The sequence below is a fragment of the Bufo bufo genome, chromosome 7 (genome assembly GCF_905171765.1).
Source record: "Bufo bufo chromosome 7, aBufBuf1.1, whole genome shotgun sequence".
Classification (NCBI taxonomy): Eukaryota; Metazoa; Chordata; class Amphibia; order Anura; family Bufonidae; genus Bufo; species Bufo bufo.
Window position 1 is genome coordinate 232,465,190 of NC_053395.1, and position 22,987 is coordinate 232,488,176.

The 22,987-nt window shown below is 49.2% G+C and overlaps 1 protein-coding gene across 10 annotated transcripts in view; it reads right to left on the reverse strand.

Annotated features, from left to right (window-relative positions):
• Positions 1–22,987, reverse strand: part of MYLK (myosin light chain kinase) — a 156,897-nt gene that overhangs the window by 43,422 nt on the left and 90,488 nt on the right. For 9 of the 10 annotated variants that reach the window (XR_005780541.1, XR_005780540.1, XR_005780538.1 and 6 more), the window contains exons 14-18: positions 20,667–20,904; positions 16,461–16,538; positions 14,828–16,140; positions 6,654–6,770; positions 3,544–3,618 (exon numbers count right to left, since the gene is read on the reverse strand). Coding sequence is in view for 5 of the 10 variants with exons in the window: in XM_040440697.1 (XP_040296631.1) it covers positions 3,544–3,618; positions 6,654–6,770; positions 14,828–16,140; positions 16,461–16,538; positions 20,667–20,904 (1,821 nt within the window). In the remaining 5 variants the exon portion in view is untranslated. The remainder of the gene's footprint in view (positions 1–3,543; positions 3,619–6,653; positions 6,771–14,827; positions 16,141–16,460; positions 16,539–20,666; positions 20,905–22,987) is intronic. The other variant, XM_040440698.1, reaches the window with a different exon arrangement.

Sequence of the window (22,987 nt, forward strand, 5' to 3'; positions counted from 1 at the left end):
ATTATGGAGTCCTTGCAATGAACAGTAGCAACACTTGTGGCCTGACACAAACAGAAACCCTCACTAACTACAGGCCTGGTCTCAGTCTCTAGGCACCAACACTGTGATGAGGTGCGTGCACGATCTTACCGACCCGGGTCTGCTCTGCATTCGCTGGTGACTCTGAATAGAACAAATGCCTCTCCAACAAGCGTGCGGTGTATGTCGCTTTGCTCCTCAGCTCTCATCAGAGTTCCTGAAAGCAATCCTTGTTCCTCTGGACAGGATCAGGGTCTTGGACACAATCAGCTTCACTTGGCTGCCGCTCTGGTCACTGAGGGATGCTCCCACACCTGGATGCCGTCGGATCCCCTGCTGACACAGTTCCTCAGTCTCAGCTCCCTCTAAGATGGCTGCTCCCTTTCTCTTCCTCTCCAGGTTCTATGTAACTCCACTTCTCTCATGAATATGAAAATACAAGCAGTCTGCAGCTGTGTTTAGGAAACAGCGGCATCTTGTGGCCAAACAGCAGAATGTCAGTTCAGATCATTTAATTTAATCTACACAAACAATGTTCAGACAAGGAGAGCTGTTTCCCGATCTCACACACCAATAACACAAGAATGTCCTATCAGACTAGCCTCAGGCACCAGGCTCTTAAGACATGACCATAAGACTGGCAGCAAACACCAGCCTCTTAGGACAGGACCATAAGATTGGCAGCAGACACCAGCCTCTTAGGACAGAACCATAAGACTGGCAGCAGACACCAGCCTCTTAGGACAGAACCATAAGACTGGCAGCAGACACCAGGCTCTTAGGACAGAACCATAAGACTGGCAGCAGACACCAGGCTCTTAGGACAGAACTATAAGATTGTCAGCAGACACCAGCCTCTTAGGACAGAACCATAAGACTGGCAGCAGACACCAGGCTCTTAGGACAGGACCATAAGATTGGCAGCAGACACCAGTCTCTTAGGACAGAACTATAAGATTGGCAGCAGACACCAGCCTCTTAGGACAGGACCATAAGACTGGCAGCAGACACCAGGCTCTTAGGACAGAACTATAAGATTGTCAGAAGACACCAGCCTCTTAGGACTAAACCATAAGACTGGCAGCAGACACCAGGCTCTTAGGACAGGACCATAAGATTGGCAGCAGACACCAGGCTCTTAGGACAGGACCATAAGATTGGCAGCAGACACCAGCCTCTTAGGACTAAACCATAAGACTGGCAGCAGACACCAGTCTCTTAGGACATAACTATAAGATTGTCAGCAGACACCAGTCTCTTAGGACAGAACTATAAGATTGGCAGCAGACACCAGGCTCTTAGGACAGGACCATAAGATTGGCAGCAGACACCAGCCTCTTAGGACAGAACTATAAGATTGGCAGCAGACACCAGCCTCTTAGGACAGAACTATAAGATTGGCAGCAGACACCAGGCTCTTAGGACAGAACTATAAGATTGTCAGAAGACACCAGCCTCTTAGGACTAAACCATAAGACTGGCATCAGACACCAGGCTCTTAGGACAGGACCATAAGATTGGCAGCAGACACCAGTCTCTTAGGACATGACCATAAGATTGGCAGCAGACACCAGCCTCTTAGGACAGGACCATAAGACTGGCAGCAGATACCAGGCTCTTAGGACAGGACCATAAGATTGGCAGCAGACACCAGCCTCTTAGGACAGGACCATAAGATTGGCAGCAGACACCAGCCTCTTAGGACGGGACCATAAAACTGGTAGAAGATATCAAGCTCTTAGGAAAGAACCAAAAGACTAGCAGCAGACACTAGTTTCTTGGATTAGGAGAACCATATACCTGGCAGGAGGCCTCAGGCTCTTACGGAAGGACCACATAACTGGCATCTTTCACAAAATTCTTGGGTGATTGGCAGCTGGCACTAGGCTCCTGGGTTAGGACATATGACCGGCAGCTGGCACCAGGCTCTTGCACCTTCACTTCATGGTCCTTTACAGCAGTTATGATCTTTGGAAATCCCTCTCTGAATGATTAACCCTTTTATAATGCTCGTCGCCTCAATAATATAGGACCCTCATTCCACAGCAGGAGTAAAGTCTAACATCCTGATGAACTGGAGAAAATATCCGGAGCAACACACTGCGCAGCAAACCCTGACCATGGATGGATGAGTACATCCAGTACATCTATCGGGGGCCACCTGGGCTGGTGGCCCCCGATTCTGCAGTATTAACCAGAGTGGACAATGCAGCTCAGCGATTTAAGTGAAAGAGACGTCCTGTCAGCACTGAAGAGGTTAAACACGTATTGTCCCTGATCTGCTGCTCCCACACAGGATGTTCACATGACCCAGCAGGAGGGTTACAGAAACATATGGAAGTCATCTGCAGCACATGGACAGAAGGGCAACGCCGCTGATCTCTGGGTGGTGTCCAGTAGCAGCATCAACCTTAAACTGTCCAAGTGAACAAACCGGCGTCAGCAAAGTGGCGAGAACAGGCCACAGAAAGCGGGCGAGAACCGGCCACAGAATGGGGTGAGAACGGGCCACAGAATGGGGGCGAGAGCCGGCCTCAACAACAGGGCGAGAAGAGGCCACAGTAAAGGGGCGAGAACTGATCTCAGCAACAGGGTGAGAGAGAGAGAGAACAGAGACCTAACAAACAGAGAACCGACTTCAGAGAGAGAACAGACCTCAGAGACAGAGAGAGAACCGACCTCAGAGACAGAGAGAGACCCGACCTCAGAGACAGAGAGAGAAGCGACCTCAGAGACAGAGAGAGAAGCGACCTCAGAGACAGAGAGAGAAGCGACCTCAGAGACAGAGAGAGAAGCGACCTCAGAGACAGAGAGAGAAGCGACCTCAGAGACAGAGAGAGAAGCGACCTCAGAGACAGAGAGAGAAGCGACCTCAGAGACAGAGAGAGAAGCGACCTCAGAGACAGAGAGAGAAGCGACCTCAGAGACAGAGAGAGAAGCGACCTCAGAGACAGAGAGAGAAGCGACCTCAGAGACAGAGAGAGAAGCGACCTCAGAGACAGAGAGAGAAGCGACCTCAGAGACAGAGAGAGAAGCGACCTCAGAGACAGAGAGAGAAGCGACCTCAGAGACAGAGAGAGAAGCGACCTCAGAGACAGAGAGAGAAGCGACCTCAGAGACAGAGAGAGAACCAACCTCAGAGACAGAGAGAGAACCGACCTCAGAGACAGAGAGAGAACCGACCTCAGAGACAGAGAGAGAACCGACCTCAGAGACAGAGAGAGAACCGACCTCAGAGACAGAGAGAGAACCGACCTCAGAGACAGAGAGAGACCTGACCTCAGAGACAGAGAGAGAACCGACCTCAGAGAGAGAGAGAGAACCGACCTCAGAGACAGAGAGAGAACCGACCTCAGAGACAGAGAGAGAACCGACCTCAGACCGTAGGGTCAGAAGCATTTCTGTCAGACATCATACTTTACGTCATTCACATTTGACAGATTAATGTTATTGCTGCGGACTCTCCAGATTCACTGAATGTCATGAATGCACCTCCAGGTTTCGTGCAGTTAGGGGGTCACTTACTTTCTGAGATGTTGGCGGGTGCAGTGTTACTTTTTGCCTTCTTGGTCTTTGTTATCCCAGTTTTTCCTGAAGTATCTGAAACAAAAGCAGAAAGAATTCTGAGCGGCAGATAATACGGGTCAGGAGAGGTCACGTGTGACAGCTGCGGAGATCAGCGGTAATCCGGCAGCCAGGATCTACACAGACTATAGGGTAAGGGACCGGCAGGTATATGGAGGTCTGCAGGAGAAGGCAGTCCTATGTAAGGAAAGCCCTATCAACCTCTGCAAGTGGCTACTGTGTGCAGAATATTTCTGCTGCAATTCCTTTCCATTACTAAAACCTCTGCTTGCTGTCAGTGAGTTACAGCTACTTTATGCCAGACTGAGATAAGCAGCCTAACCATTAACAGTCTGACCAACACACTGATGCAATTCACTAACAGCAAGTAAACCAAGATCTTGAAAATGGTGAGAAAACAAAACAAAAGTCTATAAAAAAAAGCTGTAGAAAGCGTCACTGTAACATGATAAAGCTTCATTTTGTGAAGTTCACCGGCCATGTAAGAAATCAGCAGCATAAGAAGTGCTGTAATAATGGAGACATAACATACAGATCTATATCACCCACAATTCCAGTATACAGCGTCATGTCATGGCACCCGGGGTGAACAGCCTGACCCAGGACATGCAGCCAGGGGTGGACTGGCTATAGACCCCACAGGGTTATTTCCCAGTGTGGCCACCAGCCAGGTACATAACCATCTGATGCTCTCAGCCACAGCCCCTCCTGAATTCAATCCATCCTCCGGACAGTAATATAGTTGAATACTGCGACAAGGGCAGCAGTATATTGTGCTGCACTGTGGTATCTGGTTCTGCTGGGGCGGTATATTGTGCTGCACTGTGGTATCTGGTTCTGCTGGGGTGGTATATTGTGCTGCACTGTGGTATCTGGTTCTGCTGGGGTGGTATATTGTGCTGCACTGTGGTATCTGGTTCTGCTGGGGCAGTATATTGTGCTGCACTGTGGTGTCTGGTTCTGCTGGGGCGGTATATTGTGCTGCACTGTGGTATCTGGTTCTGCTGGGGCGGTATATTGTGCGGCACTGTGGTATCTGGTTCTGCGGGGGTGGTATATTGTGCTGCACTGTGGTATCTGGTTCTGCTGGGGCAGTATATTGTGCTGCACTGTGGTATCGGGTTCTGCTGAGGCGGTATTTTGTGCTGTACTTTGGTATCTGGTTCTGCGGGGGCGGTATTTTGTGCTGCACTTTGGTATCTGGTTCTGCGGGGGCGGTATTTTGTGCTGCACTGTGGTATCTGGTTCTGCCGGGGCGGTATATTGTGCTGCACTGTGGTATCTGGTTCTGCGGGGGCAGTATATTGTGCTGCACTGTGGTATCTGGTTCTGCTGGGGCAGTATATTGTGCTGCACTGTGGTATCGGTTCTGCTGAGGCGGTATATTGTGCTGTACTTTGGTATCTGGTTCTGCGGGGGCGGTATTTTGTGCTGCACTTTGGTATCTGGTTCTGCGGGGGCGGTATTTTGTGCTGCACTGTGGTATCTGGTTCTGCGGGGGCAGTATATTGTGCTGCACTGTGGTATCTGGTTCTGCGGGGGCAGTATATTGTGCTGCACTGTGGTATCTGGTTCTGCTGGGGCGGTATATTGTGCTGCACTGTGGTATCTGGTTCTGCGGGGGCAGTATATTGTGCTGCACTTTGGTATCTGGTTCTGCAGGGGCGGTATTTTGTGCTGCACTGTGGTGTCTGGTTCTGCTGGGGCAATATATTGTGCTGCACTGTGGTGTCTGGTTCTGCTGGGGCAGTATATTGTGCTGCACTGTGGTATCTGGTTCTGCTGGGGCGGTATATTGTGCTGCACTGTGGTATCTGGTTCTGCTGGGGCGGTATATTGTGCTGCACTGTGGTATCTGGTTCTGCGGGGGCAGTATATTGTGCTGCACTGTGGTATCTGGTTCTGCGGGGGCAGTATTTTGTGCTGCACTTTGGTATCTGGTTCTGCGGGGGCGGTATTTTGTGCTGCACTGTGGTGTCTGGTTCTGCTGGGGCAGTATATTGTGCTGCACTTTGGTATCTGGTTCTGCTGGGGCAGTATTTTGTGCTGCACTTTGGTATCTGGTTCTGCGGGGGCGGTATTTTGTGCTGCACTGTGGTGTCTGGTTCTGCGGGGGCAGTATATTGTGCTGCACTGTAGTATCTGGTTCTGCTGAGGCGGTATATTGTGCTGCACTGTGGTATCTGGTTCTGCGGGGGCGGTATTTTGTGCTGCACTTTGGTGGGGGCATATGGCTAGGATATGCTCCCACTGTCTTATAGGAACGGGTCCCACCACTGGGACCCGCACCTATATCAAGAACGGAGCCCCGAAAGTGGTGGCGAGTGCACTGCGCATGCGCAGCCGCCCTCCATTCATTTTTTACGGGGCTGCCGAAAATAGCCGAGAGCTGGCTAGGCCATTTCCGTCGGGCCCATAGAAGTGAATGGGAGCTGTGGCCGGTCATGCGCGGTGCGCTCACATTCCCTTCTATTGGCAGACCGCTTGATGGTGGCCGGACCGCAGTGCTTCAGCCACCACAGTGCCGGGCTCCGTTCCCGATATAGGTGCGGGTCCCAGAGGTGGGTCCCGCACCTATAAGACAATGGGGGCATAGCCTAGCCCAGGACACCCAGCGGCAGCGCAGGATATTCAGCGCGGGCCCAGAACACCCAGCAGCGCCCCAGGACACCCAGCGGCAGCGCAGGATATTCAGCGGGCCCCAGGACACCCAGCAGCGCCCCAGGACACCCAGCGGCAGCGCAGGATATTCAGCGGGGCCCCAGGACACCCAGCAGCGCCCCAGGACACCCAGCGGCAGCGCAGGATATTCAGCGGGGCCCAAGGACACCCAGCAACACAGGATATTCAGGGGGACCCAGGACAACCAGCAGCGCCCTATGATATTCAGCGGGGCCCCAGGACAGCCAGCAGCGCCCCAGGACACCCAGCGGCAGCGCAGGATATTCAGCGGGGGCCCAGGACACCCAGCGGCAGCGCAGGATATTCAGCGGGGCCCCAGGTCACCCAGCAGGGCCCCAGGACACCCAGCAGGGCCCCTGCTCACTCACCTTCTACTGTCACATTACAGGTGCACTCTGCTTTTCCTGCAGAATTCTCAGCCACACACTTGTACTGTCCGCCATCCTCAGGGAAGGTCTTCTCGATGCTCAGAGAACAGACGGACCCTGTGAAGAGACAGAGACATGAACGCCCCCACACCTGCAAGGATGGCACAGGGAGATCCTAATACCCAAGGAGGACAGTATCACACACAATAGGATTAGATACCCGGCGGTGGAACGGTCAAGGATTGGTAATACATAGGGGCAGTACTGTGCAGGATCAGTAATATGTGGCGGTGGTACTGTGCAGGATCGGGAATATGTGGCAGTGGTACTGTGCAGGATCGGGAATCGGCACAAGGATCGGTTACAGGAGATAAGGATCAGGAGTCGGATGTTTGAGGCTTTCATGTTGGGCCAGGATCCAGATCCGTCCTCACAATCTTCTGGCATTTCCTCCACAGGGACCTCGCCGACCCCCAGACAGAATTCCCCGGAGCGAAGGGAACATTTATTAACCCTCCAATGACCATAGTACACTTGAAGGAAGTGGCTCTGCTTTGCTGGACCAGGCAGTGATGTGGGGTAGAACCCTATGTTTGTGTGTGTTGGGGAAAGGGGGGGCTGTGTGATGGCAACAATGTAAGTGATAACTGCAACAATGTAATCACAATAAACAGCGTCCACACAAAGCATCAGTGACCCCTCAGCCCCTCAGAATAAGCCACAGAATAAGGAAAGACCCCACTGTAGATAATAAACTGTCATTTCTATTTTGCAGCTTTCTCCGGGTCTCTGGGTTCAGCCTGCACTAAAATTAATGGTGTCTTTATTATACGCACTTCTATAGCACTGACATATTCCACAGCGCTGTACAGACATTCTCATCACTTATATATCACTGACATATTCCACAGCGCTGTACAGACATTCTCATCACTTATATATCACTGACATATTCCACAGCATTGTACAGACATTCTCATCACTTATATATCACTGACATATTCCACAGCGCTGTACAGACATTCTCATCACTTATATATCACTGACATATTCCACAGCGCTGTACAGACATTCTCATCACTTATATATCACTGACATATTCCACAGCGCTGTACAGACATTCTCATCACTTATATATCACTGACATATTCCACAGCATTGTACAGACATTCTCATCACTTATATATCACTGACATATTCCACAGCTCTGTACAGACATTCTCATCACTTATATATCACTGACATATTCCACAGCTCTGTACAGACATTCTCATCACTTATATATCACTGACATATTCCACAGCGCTGTACAGACATTCCTATCACTTATATATCACTGACATATTCCACAGCGCTGTACAGACATTCTCATCCCTTATATATCACTGACATATTCCACAGCGCTGTACAGACATTCTCATCCCTTATATATCACTGACATATTCCACAGCGCTGTACAGACATTCTCATCACTTATATATCACTGACATATTCCACAGCGCTGTACAGACATTCTCATCACTTATATATCACTGACATATTCCACAGCGCTGTACAGACATTCTCATCCCTTATATATCGCTGACCTATTCCACAGCGCTGTACAGACATTCTCATCACTTATATATCACTGACATATTCCACAGCATTGTACAGACATTCTCATCACTTATATATCACTGACATATTCCACAGCTCTGTACAGACATTCTCATCACTTATATATCACTGACATATTCCACAGCGCTGTACAGACATTCCCATCACTTATATATCACTGACATATTCCACAGCATTGTACAGACATTCCTATCACTTATATATCACTGACATATTCCACAGCGCTGTACAGACATTCTCATCACTTATATATCACTGACATATTCCACAGCGCTGTACAGACATTCTCATCACTTATATATCACTGACATATTCCACAGCTCTGTACAGACATTCTCATCACATATATATCACTGACATATTCCACAGCGCTGTACAGACATTCTCATCACTTATATATCACTGACATATTCCACAGCGCTGTACAGACATTCCCATCACTAATATATCACTGACATATTCCACAGCGCTGTACAGACATTCTCATCACTTATATATCACTGACATATTCCACAGCGCTGTACAGACATTCCCATCACTTATATATCACTGACATATTCCACAGCGCTGTACAGACATTCCCATCACTTATATATCTCTGACATATTCCACAGAGCTGTACAGACATTCTCATCACTTATATATCACTGACATATTCCACAGCGCTGTACAGACATTCCCATCACTAATATATCACTGACATATTCCACAGCGCTGTACAGACATTCCCATCACTTATATATCACTGACATATTCCACAGCGCTGTACAGACATTTTCATCACTTATATATCACTGACATATTCCACAGCGCTGTACAGACATTCCCATCACTTATATATCTCTGACATATTCCACAGAGCTGTACAGACATTCTCATCACTTATATATCACTGACATATTCCACAGCGCTGTACAGACATTCCCATCACTAATATATCACTGACATATTCCACAGCGCTGTACAGACATTCCCATCACTTATATATCACTGACATATTCCACAGCGCTGTACTGACATTCTCATCACTTATATATCACTGACATATTCCACAGCACTGTACAGACATTCTCATCACTTATACAGTACAGACCAAAAGTTTGGACACACCTTCTCATTCAAAGAGTTTTCTTTATTTTCATGACTATGAAAATTGTAGATTCACACTTAAGGCATCAAAACTATGAATTAACACATATGGAATTATATACATAACAAACAAGTGTGAAACAACTGAAAATATGTCATATTCTAGGTTCTTCAAAGTAGCCACCTTTTGCTTTGATTACTGCTTTGCACACTCTTGGCATTCTCTTGATGAGCTTCAAGAGGTAGTCCCCTGAAATGGTCTTCACTTCACAGGTGTGCCCTGTCAGGTTTAATAAGTGGGATTTCTTGCCTTATAAATGGGGTTGGGACCATCAGTTGCGTTGAGGAGAAGTCAGGTGGATACACAGCTGATAGTCCTACTGACTAGACTGTTAGAATTTGTATTATGGCAAGAAAAAAGCAGCTAAGTAAAGAAAAACGAGTGGCCATCATTACTTTAAGAAATGAAGGTCAGTCAGTCAGCCGAAAAATTGGGAAAACTTTGAAAGTAAGGGCTATTTGACCATGAAGGAGAGTGATGGGGTGCTGAGCCAGATGACCTGGCCTCCACAGTCACCGGACCTGAACCCAATCGAGATGGTTTGGGGTGAGCTGGACCGCAGAGTGAAGGCAAAAGGGCCAACAAGTGCTAAGCATCTCTGGGAACTCCTTCAAGACTGTTGGAAAACCATTTCAGGGGACTACCTCTTGAAGCTCATCAAGAGAATGCCAAGAGTGTGCAAAGCAGTAATCAAAGCAAAAGGTGGCTACTTTGAAGAACCTAGAATATGACATATTTTCAGTTGTTTCACACTTGTTTGTTATGTATATAATTCCACATGTGTTAATTCATAGTTTTGATGCCTTCATAGTCATGAAAATAAAGAAAACTCTTTGAATGAGAAGGTGTGTCCAAACTTTTGGTTGTACTGTATATCACTGACATATTCCACAGCGCTGTACAGACATTCTCATCACTTATATATCACTGACATATTCCACAGCAATGTACAGACATTCTCATCCCTTATATATCGCTGACATATTCCACAGCACTGTACAGACATTCTCATCACTTATATATCACTGACATATTCCACAGCGCTGTACAGACATTCTCATCACTTATATATCTCTGACATATTCCACAGCGCTGTACAGACATTCTCATCCCTTATATATCGCTGACATATTCCACAGCACTGTACAGACATTCTCATCACTTATATATCACTGACATATTCCACAGCGCTGTACAGACATTCTCATCACTTATATATCACTGACATATTCCACAGCGCTGTACAGACATTCTCATCACTTATATATCACTGACATATTCCACAGCAATGTACAGACATTCTCATCCCTTATATATCGCTGACATATTCCACAGCACTGTACAGACATTCTCATCACTTATATATCACTGACATATTCCACAGCGCTGTACAGACATTCTCATCACTTATATATCTCTGACATATTCCACAGCACTGTACAGACATTCTCATCCCTTATATATCGCTGACATATTCCACAGCACTGTACAGACATTCTCATCACTTATATATCACTGACATATTCCACAGCGCTGTACAGACATTCCCATCACTTATATATCACTGACATATTCCACAGCGCTGTACAGACATTCTCATCACTTCTATATCACTGACATATTCCACAGCGCTGTACAGACATTCCCATCACTTATATATCACTGACATATTCCACAGCGCTGTACAGACATTCTCATCCCTTATATATCACTGACATATTCCACAGCGCTGTACAGACATTCTCATCCCTTATATATCACTGACATATTCCACAGCGCTGTACAGACATTCTCATCACTTATATATCACTGACATATTCCACAGCACTGTACAGACATTCTCATCCCTTATATATCACTGACATATTCCACAGCGCTGTACAGACATTCTCATCACTTATATATCACTGACATATTCCACAGCGCTGTACAGACATTCTCATCACTTATATATCACTGACATATTCCACAGCGCTGTACAGACATTCTCATCACTTATATATCACTGACATATTCCACAGCGCTGTACAGACATTCTCATCACATATATATCACTGACATATTCCACAGCACTGAACAGACATTCTCATCACGCTGTCCCAAGAGGAGCTCACAATCTAAGCTCCCTATCTGTATTTCTTTGGAGTGTGGGAATGTGCCACTGAGATGGAGGATTTTATCATCGATGCCATCTAGGAACATAAAACGGGTATACTTAACATAGACAAGGAAAGAAAGTAATTATATGACATATATAGATGGGACACCTAATGTAACTAGGACAACTAGAATGGAAACCTCCATTCTTTACACTGCAGCCTGCATCCAGAAAACTGCAGAAAAAAGAAAAATGCAAATAAAGTTTCCTTTAAGAGTCTTAATTTCTTGAGACATTGTGATACTGCGATACCAGAATATATATCCTCCCAGAGCAAAGAGGGGAGAAAACTAATACTCATCTCTGCTGCCGACACTGAAATATACACTGAACATATAAACACCCCCAACAAAAAGAAGTCTGATCCCACTGCACAACACATCCTACATAAACAACGGAGTCACTGTGTACATACATTACTTATCCTGTACTGATCCTGAGTTACATCCTGTATTATACTCCAGAGCTGCACTCACTATTCTGCTGGTGCAGTCACTGTGTACATACATTACTTATCCTGTACTGATCCTGAGTTACATCCTGTATTATACTCCAGAGCTGCACTCACTATTCTGCTAGTGCAGTCACTATGTACATACATTACTTATCCTGTACTGATCCTGAGTTACATCCTGTATTATACTCCAGAGCTGCACTCACTATTCTGCTGGTGCAGTCACTGTGTACATACATTACTTATCCTGTACTGAACCTGAGTTACATCCTGTATAATACTCCAGAGCTGCACTCACTGTTCTGCCAGTAGAATAGATAAGGCCATGTTTCTGATAATCTGGGTTTATACTGGCTTTCTCCCTATATCTGTATCTGTTCATACTGAGCTTCCTAGTTCATGAAAAGAATTACAGAACTGCAGTGAAGACAGGGAGTACTTCTGTCAGTGACGGCCCTGTGCAGGGAGCACCTCTGTCAGTGACGGCCCTGTGCAGGGAGCACCTCTGTCAGCGACGGCCCTGTGCAGGGAGCCCCTCTGTCAGCGACGGCCCTGTGCAGGGAGCCCCTCTGTCAGCGACGGCCCTGTGCAGGGAGCCCCTCTGTCAGCGACGGCCCTGTGCAGGGAGCACCTCTGTCAGCGACGGCCCTGTGCAGGGAGCACCTCTGTCAGTGACGGCCCTGTGCAGGGAGCACCTCTGTCAGCGACGGCCCTGTGCAGGGAGCACCTCTGTCAGTGACGGCCCTGTGCAGGGAGCACCTCTGTCAGTGACGGCCCTGTGCAGGGAGCACCTCTGTCAGCGACGGCCCTGTGCAGGGAGCACCTCTGTCAGTGACGGCCCTGTGCAGGGAGCACCTCTGTCAGCGACGGCCCTGTGCAGGGAGCACCTCTGGTAGGATCTCTGATATGGATGCTCTGCCATTAGTGATGGGCTCTCAGCTGGCCTGCGAACCACAGAATGACTTGTGGCCCTTGGGGGACAGTCTGATTCTCACACATTTAACCCTGTGGAGACAGACTGGCCTCTGCCTCCCACAAAGGTCTCCATTCTGCCAGCATACTAACATCACCTGATACCACACTGAAAGAGCCTGCCGAGGGTTTCGGCGGGTCATACACTGAGACGACACAGCAGCAGTGTCAGACACGCAGTGACCTGGCAGCAGCTCAGACTATAAAACAAGGATCACAATTTATTACACAACTTTACTGTGGGAAAGAGCGGATCCCCCTCCCCCGAGAAGAATGTGCCGAGAGAGAGGAACCAAGAAACGGGGTCTCAGCGACAAGCCCCCAAACACACTACCCCCCCACTACCAGGCATATTAACCCCTCCTGGCACATGACAGCCGAAGTCACCGGTAATGTGTAAGATGCCCCAAGTAAGAGTCATGTACATGGAGAATCATCACACCTGCTCTGCTTATTGTACTACAACTCCCAACAGACTTCACAGGGTCACAGATCTTTTGCTGTTGCTGGTATAATATTTACTGTTTGACTGCATTGTTTAAGATATCTGCATGCAGCCAAAGAATACATAGATAATACTGCTCACAGCTGAGGACTTGTTACAATTGTATTCAGTCGGTAAACAGCCTGGACTCCAGAGTGATACAATGTTGCAGGGGAAATGTAACAAACTTTCAGGGGACAGAAGGGAGATTTGTGCTGCTGACTGTTTACCTCAGAGGATTATTTACATTGATACATTGTAACAAATCTGTGAGAAGTATTACATCAGGGTGGGTTGTCAGCTTCTGTACATTTGCATTCATTTAAAGCAAGCAGGAAATTGCTAAATTTTCTCATTTTACAATGAAACAGTCAGGCAAGGTGAGCTCATTACAATTCACATGACATGAGATGCACTTTCCCACCAAGGGGGACAGGGCTCTCACCCCAAAGAGGGACAGGGCTCTCACACCAAGGGGAGGACAGGGCTCTCACCCCAAAAAAGGACAGGGCTCTCACCCCAAGGGGGGGACAGGGCTCTCACACCAAGGGGGGGACAGGGCTCTCACACCAAGGGGGGGACAGGGCTCTCACACCAAGGGGGGGACAGGGCTCTCACACCAAGGGGGGGACAGGGCTCTCACCCCAAGGGGGGGACAGGGCTCTCACCCCAAGGGGGGGACAGGGCTCTCACACCAAGGGGGGGACAGGGCTCTCACCCCAAGGGGGGGACAGGGCTCTCACCCCAAAGAGGGACAGGGCTCTCACCCCAAGGGGGGGACAGGGCTCTCACCCCAAAGAGGGACAGGGCTCTCACACCAAGGGGGGGACAGGGCTCTCACCCCAAAGAGGGACAGGGCTCTCACCCCAAGGGGGGGACAGGGCTCTCACACCAAGGGGGGGACAGGGCTCTCACCCCAAAGAGGGACAGGGCTCTCACCCCAAGGGGGGGACAGGGCTCTCACACCAAGGGGGGGACAGGGCTCTCACACCAAGGGGGGGACAGGGCTCTCACACCAAGGGGGGGACAGGGCTCTCACCCCAAAGAGGGACAGGGCTCTCACCCCAAGGGGGGGACAGGGCTCTCACACCAAGGGGGGGACAGGGCTCTCACCCCAAAGGGGGGACAGGGCTCTCACCCCAAAGAGGGACAGGGCTCTCACCCCAAGGGGGGGACAGGGCTCTCACCCCAAAGAGGGACAGGGCTCTCACACCAAGGGGGGGACAGGGCTCTCACCCCAAAGAGGGACAGGGCTCTCACCCCAAGGGGGGGACAGGGCTCTCACACCAAGGGGGGGACAGGGCTCTCACACCAAGGGAGACATGCTCATAATTACCTTCCTGAGCGAGCACAATGAATTTTGATGACTTTATGACTTTTCCATTGAGAGTCCACGTGATGGTTGGTGGTGGCTCTGAGGTGACCCGGCACTGTAGAGCCAGCTTGTCTCCATCCACCAACTTGGCATCTTGTAAGACCTCGGAGAACACAGGTCGAGTTCCCACCGGACTCTCTACAGTCACTTCTCCATCCACCACGGACACACAGTTCTGCTCAACCTGCTCCTCCTTGGCGGCAGGTTTGGAGTTCTCCTCCACCGCGGAGGGCTTAACAGCATCTTCCTTGACTGGGGGTCTGGTGCTTTCTTCATTGGCTGCAGCTTTTAACTTCTCCTCCTTTCCTGAGGGCTTTGCTTTTTCCTGGTTTACTGCTGGTTTTGCAATTTCTTCATTGACTGTCACTTTCGCCTTTTCCTGGTTGACCACTGGTTTTGCATTGTCATCTTTGGTCGGGGGTTTCGCCTTTTCCTGGTTGACCACTGGTTTTGCATTGTCATCTTTGGTCGGGGGTTTCGCCTTTTCCTGGTTGACCACTGGTTTTGCATTGTCATCTTTGGTCGGGGGTTTCGCCTTTTCCTGGTTGACCACTGGCTTCGCATTCTCCTCCTTGGCGCCAGGTTTCGGCTTCTCGTCCTTCACGGCCAGAGGTTTGGCTTTTTCCTGGGCGAACGGAGACTTTGTTTTCTCCAGACTGATCACCGGCTTCAGAATTTCCTCCTTGACAGCAGGCTTTGGCTTTTCATTTTTGACCAGCGGCTTCAGTTTGTCCTCTCTGCTGAACGGCTCTGCGTTTTCGTGGGGCTCAGTGCTGTTGCCGTTGGCGTTTCCATTCTCGGTTGGCACTTTCTTCTTATTTCCTAGGACTGACCTGAAGTCGGGGGTGGCGGGTTTGGCTACAACTTTTTCCACTACAGGGGGCTTTGAGACAGGAGTCTTTTTTCCCAATACTGATCGGAAATCCACCTGCTGTGGGCTATTGACTTTGCGCTCATCCTCCAACGAGGACTTCGGCTTGACCTGTCGCTGAAGGTTGGCTCTGAAGTCCATCTGATCGGCCGAGACGTCTTTAAGGTTCTCCTCAGAAACGGTTCTGGTGGTCACCTTCTTTCCCAGCAGATTACGGAAGTCCAGCTGCTCAGCTTCTTGCTTCCGGAGCTTTTCCTCTGTACGTTCTTTAATCTCTATTCTCCTCTTGAGTACACCACGGATGCTCTCTTGATCGTCAGCTCTGTGGGTCAAACCTCCAATCCTTAGTGCACTGTCAGGTCCACATCCATCTCTTTCTGAAAAGCCCGGCTGCTCCCTTTGCCTAAGTGTCAGCGAGAGGAACGAGAGAGAGGCACTTAGGGAGGTTTGGCTTTCAAATCAAACAAATTGTGAGCAGGGAAGAAAAGTCCTAGGGGAGGAGAGAGCGATGTGAAGGATGCGAGGCCATCGCTTTATTGCATCAGTGATGACTTCAGTGGCCTTATAAGGGAAACTGCCAAAAAAAAAGCTCTCCGGCCCCAGTCCCCGGCTGTCTGCGGATAGGTCACATTTGGGGGATTAGGGGCTCATAGGTCTGAGAGGGAAGAGAATTAGCAGGGCAGAAATAGCAGCCGCTCGTCCAGAGAACCCGCGGTGACTTACTGTGTGAGCGCCCTGCCTGCGAGCTCGTCCTCCTGCAGCATCACGGGCACCTGGCAGCTGCATTCACCCACCATGTTCCTGCAATCAAACAAAGGGGAATTTTGTATCCTGAGGAAAAACTATTTAATGTCAGAAAATGTAACCAAACGTTTCTCGCGGTCTCTGAACAATAGCACAGTTTATTCGCAGCCCTGACTCCCCGTGATAGGTTCATGGCTCTGTCCGTATTGCAGAACTCAACGTTCCCACCCACAGCACAGCGGCTCTGCAGATGTTCAGCACGGAAGAGGTTAATACCTCCGCCGTTCTTGGATCATCTCAGAACAAGTTGTTTCTGGGAACGAGAAGTTGGAACGATTTTGTGGTTTATGATCCAGGACAGAATTAAAAACCCAACATCACTCAAAACCTGAAGGTTCAGGGGAGACTGCACTTAACCCCAATCACCACGTCTGCCGGTGACATGGATTCTCTATCTCTGACCAGCACTGTATCGTCTCTGCAGAGACAACAGTCAAAAGCAGATTCTGCCTGCAGAGCTGAAATCTTCAAGGTGACACAGGCGTTCTCTATGATATCAGCAGCAGCAGGGTAACTACAGTGTGAGGACTGTGCAAACAGCTCCGCATAGCTCCGCATAGCTCCGATAAAAGCTGCACTTGGCAGCATTAATTACAGACGATAACCAAATGGGTTTAAAGTGATACTCCACCTTTCATAATTACAGTGTTTTTACATTTCACCTTCTGTGCTGAATATTCTTACAATATAGCACATAACACTCAGATCCATTTTCTACAGAGTTCCCAATCCCCTGCATAGACATGGAGTTACATAATAAAAGGATGCCCCCTGCAGCCACCACTAGGGGGAGCTGAGTATACAGTGAACTCCACTCAGCTCCATCTGGTGGTGGCTGTAGGCATTACATATAACTTTATGCCTCTGTAGGGGATTTGGAGCTCACGTCAGTGTTTGGTCAGTGATTTCCATCAGTGATTTTGAGCCGAAACCAGAACAGGTGCAGCTCTTTCTCTTATACCTCATGTCTGTGGAGGCTGCACACCTGGTTTTGGCTCACGATCACTGATGGAAATCACACTGACGTGTGAATGAGGCTTTATACATATAAATTAAGAAGTAATCAGTGCACTCATGGATGTACGGGGGGAGACACGAATGGATATCTATAGGGCATTCTCTGCTGCTGGAGAGACTTCAGGGTTCTCTGCAGAAGACGTCTGCACCTGCCGCCATGAGATGCCCTGATCCGGTCTATCTGCGGGACGGGCTGCCGCTGTCCAGGTTCATGTTCTGCTCCATGTTAAGTTTCATGATTAACCCCCCCAGAACTGCCCCCCCCTTCACATTCAGGAAAGTTTTTATTCGGGCCCCCGATTTTTCCACTGAAGCAGCGCAGCATCCAGCGAGCACCCAACCCCAACCCCCCCCCCCCCCCCCCCCCCCCGCCCTCGTTTATGTTAAAAACTTAAAAGTGTCGCCATATATGGTGTGGAGAACGTATTCCTGTCTGCGGAGAGGACGTGCCTCCGGGCAAATGCCTCCGTCACAGAGACCAGCACCTCGCTGCCTTCAAAGAGATACATGGAACATAATGGATCACTAATGTTTTATCGCACTCACAGACGAGGCGCACAATCAATACCATATTAAGTTCTTTTCCAGCAGATTCCCCGAGCAGCGAGGAAGCTCAGCCCCGCGTATCCGAGAGCTTTATATCCCGGGAGAGGGGCTCCGACCCCACATCCTACAGCTGCTAATTAATAATACAATGTAACCGCGCAATACTCTGCGCCTCATTTATCCGCACTTCCCCTGACACCGCTGTGTGCACGGAGCAATGAGATATTCTTACTCTCTTATTAAAGGGGGTGTCCGCTTAAAGGAGGTGTCTTTTTTCTTTTTTTTTAATACATTTCCTCTACATAACCCCTCCCCCATCGAGCAGCCGACAGAAGCTCCTCCTACTATGAACCCAGATTTTACAGAAGAACTTAATTTAGAAAAGCTCTATGTTTACATGGGACTGCTGAGCAGCATAATGGAGCGGGCGATTAAACTGATTAAAGGGTTGGGGCCAGACCAGTGACCATGAAAATTCAAGCACGAATACCCTTGTGGGGTCATTTATTAAGAACCCTGCGCTGACGCTTGATGCGCCTCTGCGGAACCTAGGCGCCGGCCTCTGCGGAACCTAGGCGCCGGCCTCTGCGGAACCTAGGCGCCGGCCTCTGCGGAACCTAGGCGCCGTCCTCTGCGGAACCTAGGCGGGGGTCCTACAGCTCAGATCTCCAGAACTGCCATGGAAATGAATGGAGTGCATGCCCATCCAGCCAATCTGTTTGTTTTTGGGGGGGTATGGGGCCCTCGTGATTAGTGGGGCTCCCTGTGGTAGGACCCTCACCAATCTAATAGTTGTCCCCTTTAACCAGAATATTCCTTTAATCACTATTTAAGATCCCTGCTTTTTTCATTGAATGGAAACCTGTTCTGGCCTGGTTCTGCTCGCACAGCTAAAGGCCTGTTACAATTGTATCGTATTGACATAGGACTGCCGGCACTGAACACAACAGCAACACAGACGGAAAGTTCTCACCTGCACTAATACATTGTAACAAACCCTCAGAGGTCTAGGGAAAAAGGGTGCTGCTGTGTTTGTCTAGACTGCATACAACTGTAGCAAACCCCCAGGTCAGGATGGGTCTGCAGTCTCTGGATGTAAACAATTAATGTTCCTATTCCCTGACAGCAAGCATATATAAGGGTACTTTCACACTAGCGGTTTTCTTTTCCGGTGTTGAGTTCCGTCCTCGGGGCTCAATATCGGAAAAGAACGGATCAGTTTTATCCTAATGCTTTCTGAATGGAGAACAATCCGTTCAGGATGCATCAGTTCAGTCCCTCTAACGTTTTTGGGCCGGAGAAAATACCGCGGCGTGCTGCAATTCCCTCTCCGGCCAAAAATCCTGAACACTTGTCGGAATGCCTTAGTGCTGGATCCGGCATTAATTGTTCCAGCAAAACTGATACGGTTTTCCAGTCTGCGCATGCACAGACCTTTAAAAGTGCAAAAATAAATAAATACCGGATACGTTTTTCCGGATGACACGGGAGAGACGGATACGGTATTTCAATGCATTTGTCAGACGGATCCGCATCCGGATTCTTCTGACAAATGCCATCCGATTGCGATGGAACTGCCTGCCAGAACCCTCTGCCGCAAGTGTGAAAGTAGCCTAAAAGGGTTAAACAATTAAGGCTGCCAGGGCAGAACGTGCAGGGAAAACGGGGTGGGGGTCCCAGAGGTCAGGTGGCCTAGCAGCATAACATCCCCCCTTCTACAGATACCCCAGGAAGTCACATGACCTGGTAAGAGGAATACAGACAGTGCCATATGTGGTCAGGCAGGATAGGGCTGAACTGAAATACTCTGTGCTGCTGCACTGGGACCGCCCATTATTGAGGCCGCCCCTCTCAGTCTATATGTAGCCGGATCCTGATAATCCTCATTTTCCGCTGTAGTTTATATAATTTCTGAATACCTTAGGCTATTTTCACACTTGCGTTGTAAATCCGGCAGAGGATCTCAATACTGGAATTAAACGGATCCGTTTTGATTTTGCACATCAGGATGCATCCGTTCCGTTAGGATGAGGTTGTGTGAAATCAAAAGGGAAAAAATGGATCCATCACTAAATACATTGAAAGTCAGTGGATGACGGATCCGGTTTTTAAGGCTGCTAAAAAAAAACGGATCCATCACCATTGACTTACATTGTTTTCAGTGCCGTATCCGTTTTTCCTGTTTTAATGACTAGACACAAAACGGAATGCTGCCAGAACGGATCTCTTTCCATTCAGAATGCAAGAGGATCAAACAGAAACGTTTTTTTCCGGTATTGAGATCTTCTGCCGGATCTCAATACCGGAAAACAACAACGCACGTGTGAAAGTCGCCTCCCATAAACAATGCGGCCGGCTGAAGTCAGTGACCAATGCTGTGCCCTAATGGAGGACGAGCAAAGTCAACAAGACGCCATGTTTGATTCCCGTGCACTTTACGTTCTGACGTGTTACACGCCTCACATACTGTCCGAAGATGTCAGAAGAGAAGGCGCACACTCTGCCCTAGATGGTGGACGCTTATCAGGTGGCGTCTGCTTATCACAGGGAGGAGGCTCTTACTTCAGGAGGACTTCATAGACTCCGGCGTCTTCCTCTCGGACGCTCCTCAGGATTAATGTGAAGACGTCTTCATCCTGCAGGACCTCGCCGTCGCTCAGCTCACGGCCATCCTTCATCCAGTGAACCTCAGGGAAGGGATCTCCAGCGATGGCACAGGAGACCAGCGCGCTCTGCCCGGGCACTAACACCATCGGTTTGGGTTTGCTGATGAACCAGGGCTGAGTGCCCTCCTGCGGCTCTGAGACAACACAAGATGAGACATTTCATTAGAGAGCAAATCTCCGACTACTGACACCAGGAACGGTCACTGAAGAGATTCCCCCCGGCCCAGAGGCTACACTGCACCCAACATGGGGAAGATGGCAACTGCGCAGGGTTTACCGTACTGCGCAGGGTATACCGTACTGCGCAGGGTTTACCGTACTGCGCAGGGTTTACCGTACTAGGCAGGGTTTACCGTACTAGGCAGGGTTAACCGTACTGCGCAGGGTTTACCGTACTGCGCAGGGTTTACCGTACTAGGCAGGGTTTACCGTACTGCGCAGGGTTTACCGTACTGCTCAGGGTTTACCGTACTAGGCAGGGTTTACCGTACTGCGCAGGGTAAACCGTACTGCGCAGGGTATACCGTACTGCGCAGGGTTTACCGTACTGCGCAGGGTTTACCGTACTGCGCAGGGTTTACCGTACTAGGCAGGGTTTACCGTACTAGGCAGGGTTTACCGTACTGCGCAGGGTTTACCGTACTGCGCAGGGTTTACCGTACTAGGCAGGGTTTACCGTACTGCGCAGGGTTTACCGTACTGCTCAGGGTTTACCGTACTAGGCAGGGTTTACCGTACTGCGCAGGGTAAACCGTACTGCGCAGGGTATACCGTACTGCGCAGGGTATACCGTACTGCGCAGGGTTTACCGTACTGCGCAGGGTATACCGTACTGCGCAGGGTATACCGTACTGCGCAGGGTTTACCGTACTGCGCAGGGTTTACCGTACTGCGCAGGGTAAACCGTACTGCGCAGGGTTTACCGTACTGCGCAGGGTATACCGTACTGCGCAGGGTTTACCGTACTGCGCAGGGTTTACCGTACTGCGCAGGGTATACCGTACTGCGCAGGGTATACCGTACTGCGCAGGGTTTACCATACTGCGCAGGGTATACCGTACTGTGCAGGGTATACCGTACTGCGCAGGGTATACCGTACTGTAAAGGGTAAACCGCACTGCAAAGGGTAAACCGTACTGTAAAGGGTAAACCGTACTCTACAGGGTATACCGTACTGCGCAGGGTGTACCGTACTGTAAAGGGTAAACCGTACTGTACAGGGTATACCGTACTGCTCAGGGTATACCATACTGCTCGGGGTATACCATACTGTATAGGGTAAACCGTACTGTAAAGGGTAAACCGTACTGTACAGGGTATACCGTACTGTACAGGGTATACCATACTGTAAAGGGTAAACCGTACTGTAAAGGGTAAACCGTACTGTACAGGGTATACCGTACTGCTCAGGGTATACCGTACTGCTCAGGGTATACCGTACTGCGCAGGGTATACCGTACTGCTCAGGGTTTACCATACTGTATAGGGTAAACCATACTCTACAGGGTATACCGTACTGCTCAGGGTATACCATACTGCTCAGGGTATACCGTACTGCACAGGGTTTACCGTACTGCACAGGGTTTACCGTACTGCACAGGGTATACCATACTGTATAGGGTAAACCATACTCTACAGGGTATACCGTACTGCTCAGGGTTTACCGTACTGCGCAGGGTATACCATACTGCGCAGGGTATACCGTACTGCTCAGGGTATACCGTACTGCTCAGGGTAAACCGTACTGCTCAGGGTATACCATACTGCTCAGGGTATACCATACTGCTCAGGGTATACCGTACTGCTCAGGGTATACCGTACTGCACAGGGTTTACCGTACTGCACAGGGTTTACCGTACTGCTCAGGGTATACCATACTGTAAAGGGTATACCATACTGTAAAGGGTATACCGTACTGCACAGGGTTTACCATACTACTCGGGGTATACCATACTGTATAGGGTAAACTGTACTCTACAGGGTATACCGTACTCTACAGGGTATACCGTACTGTAAAGGGTAAACCGTACTGTACAGGGTATACCGTACTGTACAGGGTATACCGTACTGCACAGGGTAAACCGTACTGCTCAGGGTTTACCGTACTGCTCAGGGTATACCATACTGCTCAGGGTATACCATACTGTAAAGGGTATACCGTACTGCTCAGGGTATACCATACTGTAAAGGGTATACCGTACTGCGCAGGGTTTACCG